This window comes from Salvelinus namaycush, chromosome 31 (genome assembly GCF_016432855.1).
Source record: "Salvelinus namaycush isolate Seneca chromosome 31, SaNama_1.0, whole genome shotgun sequence".
Taxonomy (NCBI): Eukaryota; Metazoa; Chordata; class Actinopteri; order Salmoniformes; family Salmonidae; genus Salvelinus; species Salvelinus namaycush.
In genome coordinates this window covers 24,305,942-24,320,892 of record NC_052337.1, presented here as the reverse complement: position 1 = coordinate 24,320,892, position 14,951 = coordinate 24,305,942, and the positions used below count along the sequence as shown (strand labels likewise).

Below are 14,951 nucleotides of genomic sequence, written 5' to 3'. Positions count from 1 at the left end.
GTGGTAATACATTACAGTAATACATTACATACCTGCACAACCTTCTTTAACTGCAACAGCAGCCATACCTTTAAACATGGCAAAACATTTAAAAAATGCTTTTATGTGAAGTCCTACATATTAAACCTACATCATCTAAATGAATTACTCTGTTACAATTAATTCATATTATTAAAATAATAGATAATTGAATACTCACAAATGAAGAGAAAATAAGATGGAGACATCCTTTCAACTTGTTGATGTTAATGAAGGAGTGAATACACTTAGATGATGAAGTGAAAAAAACTGACAGCCTATGTTTAGGAGGCAGAACAACCTAGAGGCGCGGATCATTTACAAACAGGGCTCCCGAGTGACGCAGCGGTCTAAGGCACTGCATGTCAGTGCAAGAGGCATCATTACAGTCCCTGGTTCAAATCCAGGCTGTGTCACATCTGGCCGTGATTGGGAGTCCCATAGGGTGGCGTACAATTGACCCAGCGCCGCCAGGGTAGGCCGTCATTATAAATAACAATTTGTTCTTAACTGACTTGCCTAGTTATATAAAGGTAAATTTTTTAATTAAATATGGAAACTGGCAGCCTATGTTTAGGAGGCAGAACAACCTAGAGAAGCAGATATGGAAACTGGCCAGGTTACAAATTACGCTTTAGAAAACACGAATAGGCTACTGCACCCTTTCTGGAAATATAGCCAATTATGACAAACCAGGGAGCTGTTTACAGTTTCTGTGAAGATTCAACAATTTGTAATTGGCTAATATCCCTTTAAAAATGTATTGCCTACTCATTGGACAGTTTAAAGACACACTCCAGCAATTTTTTAACAGTTCCTGTTGAAAAACAATAGAGCAATAGAGGACAAAAGAGTTAAGGTCCACCCCCCACGTGTGCCATGTCATGTCATACCTGGACCACCTATTGAGATGTGCTTTTTGTGAAGTAAATGGGGTGAAAATGAGACTGGGGTAGGTCTTTAAGGTATACGTTGTTTGGCATGTTTGGCAAACATTTTAAACTACACGAAAACCTACTGTTCAGGTAATCGGTCTGCTTTCAGTCTTACTTTCTTGAACAAATGTAGTAGCACACTTCCATGACCAAACAATACACATGTACAGTATTAACCCCCCTTGGCATTTTTCCTATTTTGTTGCCTTACAACCTGAAATTAAAATAGATTTTTGGGGGGTTTGTATCATTTGATTTACACACCATGCCTACCACTTTGAAGATGCAAAATATGTTTTATTGCAAAACAAACAAGAAATAAGACCAAAAGAAACGAACTTGAGCGTGCATAACTATTCACCCCCACAACGTCAATACTTTGTAGAGCCACCTTTTGCAGCAACTACACCTGCAAGTCTCTTAGGATATGTCTCTATAAGCGTGGCACATCTAGCCACTGGTATTTTTGCCTATTTTCCAGGGCAAAACTGCTCCAGCTCCTTCAAGTTGGATGGGTTCCTGCTGGTGTACAGCAATCTTTAAGTCATACCACAGATTCTCAATTGGATTGAGGTCTGGGCTTTGACTAGGCCATTCCAAGACTTTTAAATGTTTCCCCTTAAACCACTCGAGTGTTCCTTTAGCCGTATGCTTAGGGTCATTGTTCTGCTGGAAAGTGAACCTCCGTCCCAGTCTCAAATCTCTGGAAGACTGAAACAGGTTTCCCTCAAGAATTTCCCTGTATTTAGTGCCATCCATCATTCCTTCAATTCTGACCAGTTTCCCAGTCCCTGCCGATTAAAAAACATCCCCACAGCATGGTGGTGGCAGGATGATATTCTCGGTGTGATGAGAGGTGTTGGGTTTGTGCCAGACATAGCATTTTCCTTGATGGCCAAAATGCTCACTTTTAGTCTCATCTGACCAGAGTACCTTCTTCCATAAGTTTGGGGATTCTCCCACATGCCTTTTGGTGAACACCAAATGTGTTTGCTTATTTTTTTCTTTAAGCAATAGCTTTTTTCTGGCCACTCTTCCATAAAGCCCAGCTCTGTGGAGTGTATGGCTTAAAGTAGTCCTATGGACAGATACTCCAATCTCTGCTGTTGAGTTTTGCAGCTCCTTTAGGGTTATCTTTGGTCTCTTTGTTGCCTCTCTGATTAATGCCCTCCTTGCCTGGTCCATGAGTTTTGGTGGGCGGCCCTCTCTTGGCAGGTTTCTTATGGTGCCATATTCTTTCCATTTTTTAATAATGGATTTAATGGTGCTCTGTGGGATGTTTCAGATATTTTTTATAACCCAACCCTGATCTGTACTTCTCCACAACTTTGTCCCTGACCTGTTTGGAGAGCTCCTTGGTGTTCATGGTGCTGCTTGCTTGCTGGTTCCCCTTGCTTAATGGTGTTGCAGACTCTTGGGCCATTCAGAACAGGTGTACATATACTGAGATCATGTGACAGATCATGTGACACTTAGATTGCACACAGGTGGACTTTATGTAATTAATTATGTGACTTCTGAAGGTAATTGGTAGCACCAGATCTTATTTAGGGGCTTCATAGCAAAGGGGGTGAATACATATGCATGCACCATTTTTCAGTTTTTAATTTCTTAGAATGTTTTTAAACAAGTAATTTTTTTCATTTCACTTCACCAATTTGGACTATTTTGTGTATGTCCATTACATGAAATCCAAATAAAAATCCATTTAAATTACAGGTTGTAATGCAACAAAATAGGAAAAATGCCAAGGGGGTGAATACTTTTGCAAGGCACTGTATGTTATCATTATCATGTATGGTTCTAATGCAATTATTTTGACAGACTGATGTGTAAGGTTAATGTGTAGGGGGACCCATCAGTCTGCCTTATGACACTTGTGGCTCATCTAGCCCTAGCTTATGACCGCAGTTCCATACTTTAACCTTCCACCTCTATATATATTCAAAGCCCTTCGGTTGTGGTTGGTCTTGACTTGTGTTCTCGTCTCTGGAATTAGACATGTGTGTGAATGATCAGTAACCCTAGTGTGGTCCCTTATGTGCTCACCTGAATAGCAACAGGAAATACAAGCTGGTTGATGCTCAGCTACAAGTGTCCTGTGTGGCTCAGTTGGTAGAGCATGGCGCTTGCAACACCAGGGGTGAGGATTTGAATTCCCACGGGGACCAGTATGGACAAAGAAAATATGAAAATGTATGCACTCACTACTCTATGCCACTCTCGATAAGTGTCTGCTAAATAAAGTTAATGTAGTGCAAACGCAGAAAGAAAAGTAATTGCCAACTAAATGGTTACAGAATATCTGATTTACCATCCTCTTACTTGTTTGTCTCTCCAAACCATGTGTTTTGCCCCATCTACCAGGTCCACTGTTAGGCAATGTTCCCTTGAATTTTTTCGGGCACTGAGCAGACGTTTGTTTTGTGAGCAGAAACGTGAACATAGTGAGAATTTTTTGCAACTTCCAGCGCGTTTACAGTGAACACTGAGGCTGTACCCTTACAGTTTTAGACAGTAGCCAATAGGCTATTGTGGCTATTTGAGCATAATGTAGGCCTACCAACAAAACCAAATGAGCAATTCCCATATCATTTTCACATGGAAATAGCTTGTGATTTCTATGATATAGACTACAGTCGCATAGATGTGTTCAATGCAGGCCTACATTGCAAACTAATGGGGCGAACTCAGTGAAGTTCAATCTCTTGCGTCTCAGCGCTGCAGAGACTCTTCCTGACTGAGAGGAAGTTCTGGAGGGGTGCAGTTTAGAGGAAACATTACTGGTACAGTAGGACTACCAATCACAGATTCTTGAGATTTACTTTGTTACTCTGCAATACCATGAACTCATGTGTTGTCCCTATTTCTTCATTCATATCTCAATGTCTAGCCAAAGACTAGGGAGCAGAAAGTGCTTTTTGAACCAGGATATGTGACTGGCCATTGGAAAGCAGATCACAGAACAGAAACACATGGGAGTGCTGGAGTAAATGTTATTTATTTTAGAAGTAAAAACAGAAAATACAAAATAAAAACACATTAACGGTACAACATGACAATTGAAATTGATTGGTAAAACATGTGGCAAAAATTATCTATACACAGTCTTTATGCATTCAAGGCTTTTCTGAACCAAATATCCTCTTTCTTTCTTTCTTTCTCTGTTTCTGCTCTATGAAATGCCAGTTCTCTCTGTTAGGGAAGACAACTATTGCCACATTCAGCAGGACTCAGTGTTCCATGGACATGGTGCTGTTCTGAACGACCAGATGAAGAATGTTGTGATTATGGTGGCCCAGAGGGTGATTGTGTGCTGCACAAGTTTTGAGATTACAAATGGTCATAACCATATTAAAATCAGGCCACAACCCTCCCACCAAATGGGAGCAAACATACCACAAAGACCGTTGAAGCACTGTGCGCTCCGTTGTGGGTAAACGTGTCTTTCAGTACAAACCGCCACACAACGTAGCAAAACGTTTAATAAACTGAACACACTATGACTCTTCCTGACTGGTTGAAATGTCCATATTTGAAAGGGCTTCATCCAATGGAAGAGAGGGGGAGTCCTCCTTGGCCAATAGGTTGTTCTTGCGTAGTTGACAGGCCTGCTGGTAGGGTGGGTGAATGGGGGGCTGGGTGGGGGGCGTGTACTTGTATTCCTTGCTGGCATCCAACTATGAAGAAAAATAATATTAAGTTTAATGTGCACAGCACAAAAGTTTCATATGAAGTAAGGCTGTCTCTGACAAAAACAAATGTTGGTTGACTGAAAGTCGCCTGTCCTTTCGACCAATCGTTTGCTAAACATTTTTAAACCTGTATTATTCCATATAAAGACACACCCTATGTGTTGTAATAAAATCAACTAGATACATTGAGCTTGTCTGATGCTTTAAGATTAGTTTGATGCCTCAAGAGGGCACCAGAGATCTAGATAACCAGAAGATAAAAACCTTAACCTGACCCAACTATTCTCCTCCCACTCCTGCTGGCTTTCGCAGATTCTACCATTACTCTCCTGAAGTTCACGGTAATAGGCTACACGGGGAGTCTGCAACCTTTCTCATGTGGAATGCTAATTTATCTTACAATTTCTACCGATCTGCATGCGAGTTATGGTTTTCATATGCAGATTTTCGTAAAATACCCTAAAAAGTTACTTCTATTGCAAACTATCTAAAAATAGCCTACATAAAGCCAACAAATAAAAACATAGCAGCTTGCAGCTAGAAAATATCCAGAAAAAAAAAATAATCCTATAAATCACATTGGCTACACATGGCCTGTCTGCAACGAACTTGAAACATTGTACCAACTATTAACTTGGGTCCGGCCCGAAAATATTCTGGGCCCTCAGTTTCCCGCGTCAGTGAGCTCTGGACAGACACAGCTATAGGCGATTTGCACAAGGGATTAGAAGCAGTGCTTGACTTGGGTAGGAACTCACCAGAGCTGAGTACAGCACCTCAAATTGTATACTGCTTGAGCTCCTGTTCCTCTTAAAGGACATTAGCTCAAAAGTATTGTGGAGCTCTTGCACCTAAATATAAACTGTACCAGCACCCAAAATGAGTACCGGCATCTATTTCAGTCCAAGTCCAACAATGATAAGCCTATTTTATGACGTTTCCACTGGATCAGAGCATGACATTTTTCAATTCCACGCTGAGTGGTTATCAAAAGGGAGAGAGCGAGAGAGATTTTTTCAAATACATTGAGGAACTATTGTAATTCTCAATGGATGTAAAAACAGACTTTGTTTGCCTGCTGTTTGAGGTGAATAAAACATTACTTTGAGAACCCCAAATGGACACAGGTAGGCTATAGGCCTATGCGTGCTCGTCCTTCATTAAAAGAAATTAACGTAACCAAAGTAACAAACATTGTAGATTAGAAATTATAGGAATGAACAGTAAATGTACTACTGGTGATATATGTAATGGGGAGTTGATATACACTAACAATCAAATGCAAACAATTCACACAAGGAAGTTGTGAAACAATGAAGGTGCACAAATTGGCGGGAGAGAGCGCAGTCTGGAGAGAGAAGTGCATTGTGCATCTGGGCGTATGGTCAATCCGACGTCTGCATTGGCCATGAAGCATTTACGGTGATATGGCCTCAGCAGAAGGCAGGGCATTCATACTGTTGGGTTCTAGCTTGAAATATACTTATAACTGCATTGGAGCAAGACAGACAAGCATTTTGCTACACCCGCAATAACATCTACTAAACACATGTATGTGACCAATAGAATTTGATTTCACCATACTAGAATGTCTTGATTACTTCACATGTATAATGAATGTATATGTTGGGGTCAATGGAGGGTGGATAAGAACTAGGTGTATGGAAAGTTACTTAGTATGACAAGGGGCGAGGCAGGAAGTTTACATTCTGTCAAACATGTTACTGTTAAATCTCATGGATCCTATAGAGGAAGGCAAAGGGCAACAGTCTGGTTTCAGTCACTGATAAGGTAGGACAGCCATGGATTAAGGAGAAGTGAGGAATTCGGTCCGAGGTCAGATGAAGTGAGAAGGAACAGTCCTGTTACGGAGGTTCTAGCAGGAGGTGGGGCCATTACTACACCAGTGAGAGCAACCAATTAAGTTCCTGAATAGCAACAGAGATGTATTGGCTATCTAGATGTACAAGGAGTTGACTCCTCCTAGTAGGAGGGTATAAATATATGTGCTTGTGTAAACATGTCTTTACAGCTGTTTGACCCAGTGGGTGAATAAACTTGGCTTGAGCTTTTACTAGTTGTCCGTGAGTTTTTGACTCTGCTTTTTCAGAACCTAAGAATACTTATTGCGCTTCACGGAGCAGTGCAGAGCTGTTGTCACGGAAGTGAGTTTGTGCTTATACAGGATGTACCGCCGCCACCTACTGTCAACCATGTCAATGTGGACATGTTAAAAAATTTGGGAGGCGTATGGCGATGCGGTACAGAGCTCGATTTGACCTCTGTATACCTCCACAATTGCATCACACCCTCCATATGGATCCTGTGACCACATTTTCGAATCAAACATAAATTGGCTTTTAGTTTAGGCCCCCGCAATGGATTAGTTCACTGAGATGGGCGCAAATACAGTGCCTTCGGAAAGTATTCAGACCCTTCAAGTTTTTCCACATTTTGTTAAGTTAAAGCCTTATTCTAAAATGTATTACATCGTTTCCCCCCTCAATCTACATACAACACCCCATAATGACAAAGCAAAAACAGTTTATTTTTTAAATATAAATTAGCAAAAAAAATGTACTTAAATATTACATTTACATAAGTATTCAGACCCTTTACTCAGTACTATGTTGAAGGACCTTTGGCAGTGATTACAGCCTTGAATCTTCTTTGGTATGACACTACAAGCTTGGCACACCTGTATTTGGCAGGGATGCAAACTGGTGAGGGCCCAAAAAGGTGACACTTTTTTTTGCACTGAAACATGCTAAAAAAAATCCCTGCTAGGGGGAAATGCAGGTTTTAACTAATTAAAACAACAAAGAATATGATCTACATGATCAGTTTCTGTGTGTAAAATAAGTGGTTAATATGAACCTAACTCACAGGTAAAAAAAAAAAAAAAATGAAAAAAGCAATCCAATGTTATTTGTTGCCTAGACTTTACTGCAAATGACACTCAAGTCTTGAGAAAAAAACAATAGACTAATGTTACTGTCAAGTTCAACACAACAAAAACAATATATTTGGCCTACACTGCACATTATTACATTGTACACTTTCTGCCTGTGGACATCTGTTCTACAATGTGCCAGCAGAGCATGATACCCTTTGTAGGCATAATTGATCTCTTTCAGGCACAGTATACACCTGGCATACCCCTTTTTATCCACCGTATTGAAAAAGTGAGAAATAGGGAAAGTGTGTGGTGTTCCTTTCAAATCTATAGTGGCATCCAGCTTAAGCCAGGCCCAGCTCCAACTACACTTGATCCCTGAATGCACTAATCCACTAAACTAGCAACTCCTCATTTTCACCTAAATCTCTCATTCGGACAATTAACCACATACTGTAGAGGGAAAACAGTTAACAGATAGTGGTTAGTTCGTTAGCTAGTTAACATTTCACACAGATTGCCAGGGTCCAGTAAGCAACTAACGTGTTATAACTTGAGGAACGCAAGGAGTCGTATACCAGTAGCCACAAATCAAATGTTATTCGTCACATACACGTGTTTAGCAGAAGTTATTGTGGGTGTAGTGAAATGCTTGTGTTTCTAGTTCCAACAGTGTAGTAATATCTAACAATACACACAATCTAAAGTAAAGGAATGGAATTAAGAATATATACATCATTTGGACGAGCAATGTCAGAGAGGCATAGACTAATCAAATTGTAGAAACATCAAGGATGATCAATGGAAACAGGATGTACCTGAACTCAATTTCAAGTCCCATAGGACTTGAAGGGTCTGAATACTTACGTAAATAAGGTATTTCTGTCATTTATTTTGAATACATTTGCAAACATTTCTAAAAACGGGTGTTTTCGCTTGGTCATCTTGGGGTATTGTTTGTAGTTTGATGAGGAAAAATATTGAATACATTTTAGAATAAAGCTGTAACGTAACAAAATGTGAGAAAAGTAAAGGGGTCTGAATACTTTCTGAATGCACTGTATACACAAGAGTGTGCAAAGCTGTCATCAAGGCAAAGGGTGGCTACTTTGAAGAATCTCAAATAGATTTTTATTTGTTTAACACATTTTTGGTTACTACGTGATGCAACGTGTTATTTCATAGTTTTGATGTCTTCACTATTATTCTACAATATAGAACAGTACAAATAAAGAAAAACCCTGGAATGAGTAGGTGTGTCCAAACTTTTGACTGGTACTTTATGTATGTATGTATGTACACTACCGTTCAAAATTTTGGGGTCACTTAGAAATGTCCTTGTTTTTGAAAGAAAGGCAAATTTTCTGTCCATTAAAATAACATCAAATTGATCAGAAATACACTGTAGACATTGTTAAACTTGTAAATGACTATTGTAGCTGGAAACTGCTGATTTTAATGCAATATCTACATAGGCGAACAGAGGCCCATTATCAGCAACTCATGTGTTCCAATGGCACGTTTGTGTTCCAATGGCACGTTTGTGTTCCAATGGCACGTTTGTGTTCCAATGGCACGTTGTGTTAGCTAATCCAAGTTTATCATTTTAAAAGGCTAATTGACCAATAGAAAACTATTTTGCAATTATGTTAGCACAGCTGAAAACTGTTATGATTAAAGAAGCAATAAAACTGGCCTTCTTTAGACTATTTGAGTATCTGGAGCATCAGCATTTGTGGGTTCGATTACATGCTCAAAATGGCCAGAAACAAATAACTTTCTTCTGAAACTCGTCAGTCTATTCTTGTTCTGAGAAATTAGGCTATTCCATGTGAGAAATTGCCAAGAAACTGAAGATCTCGTACAACGCTGTGTACTACTCCCTTCACAGAACAGAGCAAACTGGCTCTAACCAGAATAGAATGAGTGGGAGGCCCCGGTGCACAACTGAGCAAGAGGACAAGTACATTAGAGGGAACAGAGAAGAGGCGACTCCGGGATAATGGCCTTCTAGGCAGAGTTCCTCTGTCCAGTGTCTGTGTTCTTTTGAGCATCCTAATCTTTTCTTATTACTGGCCAGTCTGAGATATGGCTTTTTCTTTGCAACTCTGCCTAGAAGGCCAGCATCACAGAGTTGCCTCTTCACTGTTGACGTTGAGACTGCTGTTTTGCGGGTTAAAATAACAAATAACATAAATTTGATGTTATTTTAAAGGACCAAAAAAAATATATTCTTTCAAAAACAAGGACATTTCTAGGTGACCCCAACCATTTGAATGGTAGTGTGTGTGTGTATATATTTGTTACTGCTCGACTAAAACAATCTCTGTCGACCAACAGCCTAACAACCAAACAATTGATCCATCGACTAATTGGGATCAGACCTAATATGAAGTATCTTATCTATGGAGTAACAGCTTTGAGACTAGTAAAGAAAAGCATTGGTCTACAATACATGTATCAGCAGAGACATGTATCTGAATATCAATACCTGGAGAGGGTAGGTCCGGTCCGAGTCAAAGGCACTCAGGTCTCCACAGGCCAAGAAAGGAACTATGATTCTGTTTGGTCCCTCCAGCTGGTTAAAATCGACATCTGAAACAGCCAGAAACCAACTTGAGTACCAGTGTTTAACATGACAGTATTATATGGAGTTGAAACATGAGGAACATGGGAAACATTACTGTGTTGTTACCATATGAGTGATCCAGTAGAGGATTGGACATGTTGGGCACATATCCTACTGGAGGAGAGTAATTCTGACACATCACAAATGCCTCTGTAGAAGTGAGAGAAAGAAACAAACAAATATTAGTCTCAAGCAGCCCATCGCCTACTTAATCCTTCAACCCTTCTGTCAAAACCAGACATTTGAATGGAAACCATCTATGATCCAGTGTGTGACCAGTGTCAGCTGTGGTCTCCAGCTCACCTATGCTCGAGTTCCTGCTGCTCCGGGGCTTGGCACAGGTCACACTACTGAAGAATATCTTAAGCTGGGAGTACAGGAGGGTCACGTCCTTCCCCCGGAATATCTACACAGTAACCACAGCATAAGATAACTTCCACATGACATAGGCTTCTTAGCTTCTTTCCCTCCACAATAAAAAACAAAAAGTGCAGAACTTGTTACATTAACACACATGTACATTGTAATAGTGTTGGTATTATTCATTTTGTATTGTAGATATGTAGTAGAGGTTGACCGATTATGATTTTTCAACGCCGATACTGATTATTGGAGGACCAAAAAAGCCGATACCGATTAAATCGTCCGATTTATATATATATATATATATATATATATATATATTAATATATATTTGTAATAATGACAATTGCAACAATGCTGAATGAACAATGAACACTTATTTTAACTTAATATAAAACAAATAAAATCTATTTAGTCTCAAATAAATAATGAAACATGCTCAATTTGGTTTAAATAATGCAAAAACAGTGTTGGAGAAGAAAGTAAAAGTGCAATATGTGCCATGTAAAAAAGCTAACGTTTAAGTTCCTTGTCCAGAACACATGAAAACTGGTGGTTCAATATTCCCAGTTAAGAAGTTTTAGGTTGTAGTTATTATAGGAATTATGGCGCGTCGACTATTTATCTCTATACCATTTGTATTTCATATACCTTTGACTATTGGATGTTCTAATAGGCACTTTAGAATTGCCAGCCTAATCTCGGGAGTTAATAGGCTTGAAGTCATAAACAGCGCTGTGATTCAAGCATTGCTAAGAGCTGCTGGCAAACGCAGTAAAGTTTGAATGAATGCTTACGAGCCTGCTGCTGCCTACCACCGCTCAGTCAGACTGCTCTATCAAATATCAAATCAGAGACTTAATTATAATATAAAAAACACAGAAATACGAGCCTTTGGTCATTAATATGGTCAAATACAGAAACTATCATTTCGAAAACAAAACGTTTATTCTTTCAGTGTAATACGGAACCGTTCCGTATTTTATCGAACAAGTGGCAACCCTAAGTCTAAATATTGCTGTTACATCACACAACCTTCAATGTTATGTCATAATTATGTAAAATTCTGGCAAATTAGTTTGCCATGAGCCAGGCGGCCCAAACTGTTGCATATACCCTGACTCTGCGTACAATGAACGCAAGAGAAGTGACACAATTTCACTAGTTAATATTGCCTGCTAACATGAATTTATTTTAACTAAATATGCAGGTTTAAAAAAATATACTTCTGTGTATTGATTTTAAGAAAGGGATTGATGTTTATGGTTAGGTATATTCGTGCAACAATTGTGCTTTTATCTCGAATGAACTTTTGTTAAATCATCACCCGTTTGGCAAAGTAGGCTGTGATTCGATGATAAATTAACAGGCACCACATTGATTATATGCAACGCAGGACGAGCTAGTTAACCTAGTAATATAATCAACCATGTGTAGTTAACTAGTGATTATGTGACGATTGATTGTTTTTTATAAGATAAGTTTAATGCTAGTTAGCAACTTACCTTGGCTCCTTGCTGCACTCGCGTAACAGGTGGTCAAGCCTGCCACGCAGTCTCCTCGTGGAATGCAATCGGCATCCAAAATGGCTGATTACCGATTGTTATGAAAACTTGAAATCGGCCCTAATTAATCGACCATGGTGATTAATCGGTTGACCTCTAATATGTAGTGGTGTAATAATGTTATATGATGTACTGTTTTATCTTTTGTTTTATGTCTGATGTAAGTGCCTTAATGTGTTTGGACCCCAGGAAGAGTAAATGCTGCCTTGGCAGTAACTAATGGGGGTCCCTAATAAATACAGATCCAAACAAGTCCTCATCCAACATACAGCCTACCTTTGCAACAAACGTTCCTCCAGGTTTCAGGACGTGTGTTGTAATGTTTAGGGCCTGAGACGGGATATTTAGAAATTGATTACAAAGGATAAACAAAGATAACTGATCAGCCATTTGTGATTCAACTCAATATTACACAGTGTTGCAGTGTGATACTCACAGCCAATAGGAGCTGAGCTTGGATGTACTCATCCACATCATGGAGTCCTGTCACTATGTAGACAAGCCAGAAAATGACCAATAAGGAAGAGCCATATGCATAAAGTGCAATGAAGAAAACACAACAAACCCCACAGTGGCAACTAAGAGAAGAGTATGCAACTAAATGCAAGAGGACACAAACAAAACTGAAACCAGAGGGAAGAGAAGACTCTCACACTCACCGTCTGGGGCTCCATCACACACTACCAGGTCTGCAGGCTGTCCTTCAAAATGCCTGATTATCTCCAGGGCAGTGGAGATCTAAAAGAAATAGATATATTTGACCCGCCAGCTTTGTTGATATACAGTTTGAGAATCTGATCCAAATCTGTCATACAATGTCTGCATTCCAAACCAAACACTTATTATCCCGTTTCCTCTGCCCTTGATGACTTGCACTTCCTTCTCTGAAAGGAATCAGGCCAATACTGCAACGAATTCAGTGTTCCAGAATAGAGTGTTGGTATAATAGTTTCTCTATAAGTCCATGTGGAACAGGACAGACATGTCCCAGTTACCTTGGTGATGTCCCCCTGGATCTGTGTCACCCCAGGGAGAGGAGCCATGGCCTGCAGGTCCACTGCCACTATTTTTACCTCCTCACTCTTCTCCTCCTTTCCTCTGTCAAACCGTCAGATAGATTTACAATATTAGTGTTATGCACACTATTCCTTAACACCCCATACTAATAGATGCCAACTACGCTTCAAGTAGAATGTAAGTCAGCTAAGAAGAATGCAAGTCAGCTAAGAACAAATTCTTATTTACAATGACGGCCTACCCCGGCCAAACCCGGACGACACTGGGCCAATTGCGCGCCGCCCTATGCGACTCCCAATCACAGACAGATGTGATACAGCCTGGATTTGAACCAGGGACTGTAGTGACACCTCTTTCACTGAGATGCAGTGCCTTAGACCACTGTGCCACTCGGGAACCAAGGAAAGGAAAGAGATTGAAACCAACCTGAGTTTACGGCTCAGGACCTGGCTCCAGCTGCCTGGGGCAGCACAGAGGTCGACTGCCCTTTTTACACCTGGGAGGGAGAAATGGATGTCAATGTCATATACAAGTAACATCAGAAATGGATGATCAAACTCATCTCCCTTTTCCTTTGGCATAATGTTATATTTTACAACGACTATACCCAAAAACATATGCCATTGATGTCTGATGTTGACCTAGGGTAAAACACCCATGGCCAGAAAAGTTAACCCAAGGGGCCTTCTTGCCTTTGAACAGGCCAAACTCCTCATCCAGCTGCAGTAGTTTGAAGGCGCTCCTGGCCCTCCAGCCCTCCTCCTTGGCAAGACGGTAGTAGATATCCCGTTTGTCTTTGGAGGAGCGGCCCATCTTCACCTGCACAGCAAAACAGATTTCAGTCACATTAGGTTAGTTAGACCAGAGCCGTTTAGATGTCAGTAACATAAGACTAGACCAGAGCCCTTTATTGCAACATGATAAGTCCTATTCCTTTCAGGTGAAGTTGACTTAGCTAAGTTTGCCGCTAGCTAAAAGTCTAGCAATCCCAAGCTAAAAGCCTATTTATGGAACCGTTTGCTTAGCTTCCTGACAAGCTAGCAAACTGAAAACGTGCTAGATGAGTTCGCATTCACTTGCAGACAAACACATATAAAAGTTCAGGACTAATGTGGAAGGGAAATATGTTTATTGTGTGCATACTCACACTTTTACTTCCTCGCTGTGCTTTACTCACGTAAACGTTGACGCTGTGAGGACCCAACATAGTTGCCTCGTTAACGCCTGTACAAAATTCTAAGCATCAATCTTCAGTCGATGGTCAAGGTAGCTACTTTTTTCTAATTACTGTACACCGTCGAAGATTGAGCTATAGAGAAAGTAAAAATGAACTAAAAAGTGATATTTCCCATGTATACTGTAACTTGCTATGTGTTCGATTTATGCTACTGCCACCATGAGAAAAGGTGAGCAAAATGTCTGCACAATTTTTTTTAATGGATTTTATTTAATCATTGGATACTGTTATGAGGAGTACTGGTCACATAGTCAGAGATGGGCAGTATGTCTGTTACATGTATTTGAAATAGGTATTTCAATTACTTCTGAGTATTTTGTCATTTATATTACACTGGGCTGAACTCCAATGTATTTTGTAACAAGATACTTTCAAGAGCTGTAATTTGTATTTTTTACATTTTCACCATTTTGTGACCCCTTTCACCCTGCATTGGTATCAGAAGTCTGATGGCACTATGGTGTGATAAGACTGTCTGCGAAATTAACGAAATATACATGTATATCAGAGGAGGCTGGTGGGGGAGCTATAGAAGGACGGGCTCATTGTAATGGCTGGAATTAAATACATTAAACGTATCAAACACATCAAACATA

At 39.9% G+C, this 14,951-nt stretch overlaps 1 protein-coding gene across 1 annotated transcript; it reads right to left on the bottom strand.

Annotated features, from left to right (window-relative positions):
* Positions 1–3,935: 3,935 nt before the first annotated feature.
* On the bottom strand, positions 3,936–14,326 carry LOC120026279 (putative tRNA (cytidine(32)/guanosine(34)-2'-O)-methyltransferase). Its single transcript, XM_038971107.1, has 11 exons — positions 14,266–14,326; positions 13,811–13,937; positions 13,545–13,614; positions 13,097–13,199; positions 12,761–12,839; positions 12,538–12,590; positions 12,378–12,431; positions 10,477–10,579; positions 10,240–10,323; positions 10,036–10,139; positions 3,936–4,633 (listed from the first exon to the last, which is right to left on the bottom strand). The coding sequence occupies exons 1-11, from the start codon at positions 14,323–14,325 to the stop codon at positions 4,454–4,456; spliced, it is 1,017 nt and encodes a 338-aa protein (XP_038827035.1). The 5' UTR covers position 14,326; the 3' UTR covers positions 3,936–4,453.
* Positions 14,327–14,951: the final 625 nt, after the last annotated feature.